Genomic DNA, 7,151 nt, shown 5'->3' with positions numbered 1-7,151 from the left:
CTCTCTCTCTCTCTCATTTTCACTCTCGCTCTCTCGCGTCGCAGGAAATCCTTTCGCAAAGTTAGCGCCTTGCACCTTGCCACCGGTTTTTCCTTTCAATCTCTAAACAGAGAGCATCCGCGATATTTTGTCGCACTTTGCCATGCGGTTACTCGCCCGACTTCGTTGCTTTCCGAATGCTACTAATATTATCAGCATGCTCACTTACTTTGCTTCTTCACGAAACGTTGCAATTGGCTTCGTCGCGTTGTTGGACGCGACTAGAACGTCGTTGTACTGATCCCGATTCTCGATTCAGGTCTTTTCGTTGGATTCGCGCGAAACTTTCGCCTGCTTTTACAACCCATCTTTCTTCAACCTGAGACCAGCTAACATGGAGCGCATCGCCGAACAGATTGCAACACTCTGCGCTACTCTGGGAGAATATCCATCAGTCAGATATCGAAGGTAATTTTAATAATCGAGATATCGAAGGTAATTTTAATAACCGACATCTTGAGATTTGGTAAATTGAAAATTGTACAAACACTGTTGAAATAAACCCAACCTTCTAATGCCTTCCTGCATTTTCTTATTTTGGTGAAAACAAGGCTAAAAGCTTTCTTCGACAATATTTAATAAATATTGAATGTGTCGTAGTGATTTCGACCGCAATGTTGAGTTGGCCCAACTGGTGCAGCAAAAACTGGACGCGTACAAGGCTGATGAGCCGACTATGGGAGAAGGTCCTGAGAAAGCACGTTCCCAACTACTGATCTTAGATAGAGGATTCGACTGCGTTTCACCTTTGCTGCACGAACTCACGCTACAGGCCATGGCATACGATTTGTTGGATATTGACAATGATGTCTACAGGTAAATATAGTCTCACAATTCATGCAATTATTTAAAACGATTATCTAATATCGCAATGACATCGAATAGGTTTGAGACATCAGGGCAAGAGAAAGAAGTACTGCTGGACGAGAACGATGACTTGTGGCTGGAGCTTAGGCATCAACATATCGCCGTGGTGTCTCAGTACGTATACACACAGGTTTCAAATTTTTCTTAAGATGTTTGACGACTCGTGGGAGAAGTGTCACGCAACAGCAAGCTTCGTCTTTTACAGGAACGTGACTAAAAACTTAAAGAAGTTTACAGAATCAAAAAGAATGCCACAGGGTGACAAGGCAGGGCAGAGTATGCGAGACCTGTCACAGATGATCAAAAAGATGCCACAGTATCAAAAAGAATTGAGCAAATACGCCACGCATTTGCATTTGGCTGAGGACTGCATGAAGCGTTATCAAGGAAATGTAGATAAACTCTGTAAAGTAGAGCAAGTACGTGGTATCTCGATAGCATTGTTATATTATAACCCATCTCGCGAAATATACTTTTCTAACCATGTTTTCCTTGATATTATGGCTTCTAGGATCTGGCTATGGGAACAGATGCAGAAGGCGAGCGCATCAAGGACCACATGAGAAACATTACACCGATTCTCCTCGATCAGACAGTAAACCATCTGGACAAGTTGCGTATTATCGCTCTGTACGTGATCAGTAAAAACGGCATCACCGATGAGAATCTGAACCGGCTGGTCCATCATGCCCAAGTATCCGTCGATGACAAACAGACCATCGTTAACATGGCGAATCTCGGCATCAACGTTGTCGTAGACGTAAGCTGGAGAATCTCTGCAAATTACATGCGTTGTATATCGCAGAATATCTTTAGCGATGCTGCTTGGCTAGCAATTTGATTCCATGTCTCATTACGCGTTCACAGGGCAATCGCAAAAAACTGTATACGGTACAACGTAAAGAGAGAATCACAGAGCAGACTTATCAGATGAGTCGTTGGACGCCGATTATCAAGGACGTCATGGAGGACTCCATTGAAGATAAACTTGATTCCAAACACTTTCCATTCCTCGCCGGACGCGCTGCCAGTTCAGGATATCACGCACCAACTAGGTATATTATAATATTATATGCTTTATGTACTATTTTATATTCATTAATTCATCTTCTATTTCCTAAAATAATTGCACGTATGTTTGCAGCGCACGATATGGTCATTGGCACAAAGACAAGGGCCAACAGACCATCAAGAACGTTCCCCGCTTAATCGTCTTTATAGTCGGCGGAGTATGCTTCTCTGAGATACGATGTGCTTACGAGGTGACAAACGCATTGAAAAACTGGGAGGTCATAATTGGTAAGAATAATCTAACTTTCAAAATCGAAGAACAGCTCATATATTTGAAAGCCCACTATCGTTAATATGCACTTATCGCAGGCTCGTCCCACATAATTACGCCAAAATCGTTCATGAACGACCTGAGCAAGGTACACGTCTAAGCTGCTGCATAGACCGAGGAACAGACGACATTCCCGCACTCGTAATCTGCCATTAGCTTTGACTTCATCAGTAATACCAGCTATGAAATCATCATTGATCTCAAATACGAAATTAGAACATAAACTGAGCAAACGAACGCAGTGTCAATTCTTCAAACGAGAGAGTGCCTCGTTCTGAGCGGAAACGCATGAGAGATATATCCTTGACGTAATGCAACTATCAGTCTGCTAATAATGAAAGTATTCGTGTATCAATCAAGCACGAGGGATCTTGATCTTGAGAAGTTATCTAGAATCAAGTGCCTGCGCGAATACGTAGTTACTGGAGATTGTATGAGACACGTTGGCAATACTGATGCATGTCACGCGAAAGGGGTGTAACGGTACAACGGGCTCGCTATCGAGCTTCCGACGGAATTCTAGAGAAACATTCATTCGCGCGATGCACCACTCTTTATCGGTAATAAGGGAGGCAACTCGCGCGAAGGAATTTCTGTATCGTAGAGAAAGATCGTGATATTCGTGTACATTTCTCGTTATTATTAGCGTTATTTCATTACCCTCCGTTATCGTTGAGAGGCTCACCGACCACTATAGATCCGAGTTGGCATTTGAGAAACGTAGCCCGTTCTCCGGCTTACCGCAGTGATCCGAAGTAATCGATTCTGTCACGATTGAGAACATCGAAAGACTTTAGTGCCGGCACGGTAACGACGATACGAATGCCACGTTATTTATTCGATAATATTATTTTCTTGAACATATAATAGTTAGTGACACCACGCTGGATGTAAAATAAAGCCGCTAGATGTACGAACCCGATCTCTCACGCTTGTTCTTTCTTTGTTGACTCGCTTAGCTGTATTTCGATAGTCATGTGCAATACGCGCGTCTTGTTTCAATTGACCGATCATCGGTTCAAACGTACAACTACACACACACACACACACACACGACACATAAACTTTCGACGTAATTTCCACGTATATAATTCACGATATGTATTCACGATATATATATGATATTCACATATCTCTCTGTTCCCTTTTCTCTTTTACAAACTCGACTTTGACTCTAGTGACTATTTTACTTCCGTTGAATGTAGTTACATACGCAATTATAATATCAATGTGTATTTGTGTATCGTAAGATTTACCGCGATATGAAACAGCAATCATTCCGCGACTATATGTGTGTGGTAGAGGAGCGCGCTTTCGGTTGAGAAGCTTGTCGACGAATATAATAATGGTAATAATTATTGATGTAATGTCGATAAATGTTGCGATCTATTAGCGGAGAGATTATTACGAAGTTGAACGATATTTATAGAGAATATATCCTGTTGTGCATATATATAATATATATATGTATGTGCGTAGATTATAGCTCCGAAGGAAGTGTTCTGCTTATAAAGGCCTACGATGCGCTCTATTTGCCGTCTCTTTTTATTAATTATCACACCGATCACCATAATCATGACACGCGCGTGAAATTAAAAAAAGAATCCATAGATAACGCCTCAGATAACACTTCGCTCTCGAAAGTATCTCGACAAAGTATTGATTGCTCTTGAAAGCGTTCATGGGGGTTATCGGTGTGTGTGGGGTCAAATTATAAGTTTACTTATAAAGCAAAAAGCGGAGCCGACAAATGCCACTAGTAACAGTCATTCCTTTTCGATCTGTTCGTCGTATATCTATTTCAATTTCTACTCGAAGCGAGACCGAAGACATGTCGGATTCAAAAAAAAAGGTGATTCTGGCGTACAGTGGCGGTTTAGATACGTCTTGCATATTGTTCTGGCTTAGAGAAAAGGGATACCAGGTTGTCGCTTATATGGTAAACATCCTCGCAATTGTAAATGTTATTTCGTACGAATGAATATGTAAGAGACTGATTGTTCAGGCGAACATCGGACAAAATGAAGACTTGGAAGAGGCTCGGCAGAAGGCGCTAAAAATTGGCGCTGTTAAGGTAATTGCGTTTTGTTCGCTTGTAACTACAATCAAATAATTCAAATAAAATTCCCTCATTTCGAACTCTATCGTGACAAAATTCTGGAAATTTCGTGGTAAGCTTCTTTGTGTATTTCAAATGTGCCTATTGTAAATCTTTGCTGTTATGTAACATTTGTTACATAACTTGTTACATTTTCCAGACAACGCAAGATCTCCAAGAGATGTCCTTGGAATGTTCTCAGAACGTCTTTAGGATGTCCTGTGGAGATCTGTGCTCTCTGGATTGTTAAAACTTGGATTGTTTGCAAGGTTGTGATAGATGATCTCAAAGAAACATTTGCGACTTCTTACGTGTGGCCCGCGGTGGCCTGCGGTTTGCTCTACGAGGGAAGATATCTTTTAGGTACTTCCATAGCACGACCGTGCATCAGCCAAGGTCTGATAAAAACCGCAAGAGCGGAAGGTGCTATTATCATCGCGCATGGAGCTACCGGGAAAGGCAACGATCAAGTTCGCTTTGAGCTGAGCTGCTACAGTCTTTATCCCGATATCAAGGTATTCTACGCCTATTTTATCAGTAACGCGAAAATTTCAAACGTAAAAATCATGCAATAAATTAGATCTTCAAGCTTTCACGCTGTCTGCAAATATTTCACAAAAATCAATGTCCTAACATTCAAACGTAAAAAACATTGCCACTTCCGTTAATCGATTTTATCAATAATAATCAATTAATTTTTATTTTTTATAACTATTTAATATTTAATAAATTATTAGTATTATTTGATAATATATATTGAGATAAAACGCAGCAAAGACATGTGTATTTGCTATTTCTGCTAAAAAAGTTAATAATAATTTTTTTCTATTCTTAGTATTAAATAAGATAAAAGTTTGTTTGATTTCCTATTCAATCATTCTACTGAAGAATAAAAAGTCCTTTTGATTCGTTGTTAGACATACTAACTAATTGAAAAGAATTATCTCTGTCTAATTGAAGAATCGTCGAGTCATACTACTTGAAAAAATAAAAGTTGACCGCCCCGTTGTTGAGTCGTTTTACTACCTTATTTTTTTTTTTTTTTTTTTATTAGAAATAAAGAATGTACAAAAAGTGTACGGGTCTAGGTGTTAAACCTATCTAATCCTTACATAATACGAATTCGAAAATGAATACAGTTTTCTTAGGAGTAATATACAGTATTAATAGAATGTAAGTTGTAACCTTAATCTAGTAACAAGGTAAAGAAAACGCTATGGTTGATTTATCATCGAAGTTATTGACTGGATTAACTAAAGTATAAGGGAAATAGAATTTTCGACGCCTTAATCTAGAATTTTTATAAAATATATAAATATGAAAAGAAAAAATATTTGTAGACCTGAGGTCTAGATGTTTGTATCTATGCTAGAGATAAAATTTGCCAGTAGTGTATAACAAGTTAAATCTAGTGAGGCCAGAATCGACTGCACCGGCCAGGACACCTATTCTTGAAATTTTTGCGTATACATAATTTTCATTGCGCAGCTATTTTATAGTATGATTAAACCTGCGCAATAAAAATTACGTATACGCAAAAATTTCAAGAAGAGCCCAGGGAAGGAATATGAAAATAGATATCCCGTTTTACTACCTTAATTTTTCGGTAAATATAGTGGCGGCTCAGAGCGGAGACTTTGGAACTACACATTATAGTTTCAAAGCTTCCGCTATGAGTCACTACTGCTTCTACTGGTGTAGGCTATGTTCGTCTTGCACGCTTTCGTGCTGAAAGCATCATTCTATCTTTATCGTTATATTGTATATCGAAAGAAGATAGAATGGTGTTTTCAGCATAAAAGTGTGCAAGACGAACTTAGCCATAAGTTTCTTTAGTCAGAATTAGAACAAAGTATATTGATTCCTGATTGGTCTGCATTCTGTTTATACCATTTTAGAGGTTACGTAAATGAAAAAGAAGCTCTAAAACTAATAACGAAGCGCAGCTTCTCTTTCATTTACTCACTTAAGGCCAGTTTATGATGGCCGTAATCTGTTAACTTATGCCGGAACCGTAAAAAATTGACCAATCACAGTCAATTATTCTTCTATAATTCGACTATGATTGGTCAATTTTTTACGGTTCCGGCATAAGTTAACGGATTACGGCCATCATAAACCGGCCTTTATTCACTCCCTTCTTACAAATGGTGCACGATGTTTTAGCTCTGACCTGAGGCAAATCGAATATTGGCAAATCGAAGTCGCGGTATGACTCAATTAAGGATCAGACATATTTTTTATTCTTAAGTAGCACGACTCAATGACGAATCAGGAGCACTTTCTATTTTTTTTAATACAATTTGACGATATCCCAGATAACACAGAGAATTAAAAAAGAATTAAAAAAGAATTTAGTCGTATGTCACCAATTCTGTGTTCATTTTCAGATGCAAAAAGAATTCTTCAGAGTTTAGTTCAGTGAAAAGAATTCTTTTTGCATCTGAAAATGAATTCAGAATTGGTGACATACGACTGAGTTCTTTTTAAATTCTCTGTGCTGTCTGAGATGTCAAATAGCCCTTTCTGTTTTCCAACAATACGATTCAACAGTATATCAAGGGGTCCTTTATTTTCAAATAATATATTCAACAACGAATCAGACGGTCTATTATTTTTCACTTAAAGTTCAAACTTTAACTCCTCAATAGCAAAACTTAACCGTCAGGCGTAAGAAAAGGAAAGTAAATCGTAGTTATATAAGTATAATAAAATATGAAAAATTAGTTATATATACATATATATATATATATATATATATATATATATATATATATATATATATATATATATATATATATATAT

The 7,151-nt window shown here is 38.1% G+C and overlaps 2 protein-coding genes across 3 annotated transcripts in view; both read left to right on the top strand.

Moving 5' to 3' along the window:
• LOC116853945 (protein ROP) overlaps positions 1-3,170 on the top strand; it is a 7,692-nt gene extending 4,522 nt beyond the window's left edge. For both annotated transcript variants that reach the window (XM_032835342.1, XM_032835333.1), the window contains exons 4-11: positions 299-447; positions 640-855; positions 925-1,020; positions 1,112-1,325; positions 1,418-1,666; positions 1,774-1,961; positions 2,051-2,205; positions 2,287-3,170. In XM_032835342.1, the coding sequence (XP_032691233.1) occupies positions 299-447; positions 640-855; positions 925-1,020; positions 1,112-1,325; positions 1,418-1,666; positions 1,774-1,961; positions 2,051-2,205; positions 2,287-2,348 (1,329 nt within the window). In that variant the 3' untranslated portion in view covers positions 2,349-3,170. The remainder of the gene's footprint in view (positions 1-298; positions 448-639; positions 856-924; positions 1,021-1,111; positions 1,326-1,417; positions 1,667-1,773; positions 1,962-2,050; positions 2,206-2,286) is intronic.
• A 770-nt stretch (positions 3,171-3,940) lies between these two features.
• LOC116853954 (argininosuccinate synthase) overlaps positions 3,941-7,151 on the top strand; it is a 5,214-nt gene continuing 2,003 nt past the window's right edge. The window contains exons 1-3 of the mRNA XM_032835355.1: positions 3,941-4,187; positions 4,254-4,322; positions 4,616-4,861. Coding sequence (XP_032691246.1) covers positions 3,999-4,187; positions 4,254-4,322; positions 4,616-4,861 — 504 coding nt within the window. The 5' untranslated portion in view covers positions 3,941-3,998. The remainder of the gene's footprint in view (positions 4,188-4,253; positions 4,323-4,615; positions 4,862-7,151) is intronic.

This window comes from Odontomachus brunneus, unplaced genomic scaffold (genome assembly GCF_010583005.1).
Source record: "Odontomachus brunneus isolate Ranch 3 - 2012 unplaced genomic scaffold, Obru_v1 Obru_scaffold_001, whole genome shotgun sequence".
Lineage (NCBI taxonomy): Eukaryota > Metazoa > Arthropoda > Insecta > Hymenoptera > Formicidae > Odontomachus > Odontomachus brunneus.
Note: the sequence above shows the minus strand (reverse complement) of the source record. Positions and strands in the feature narration are given on the sequence as shown.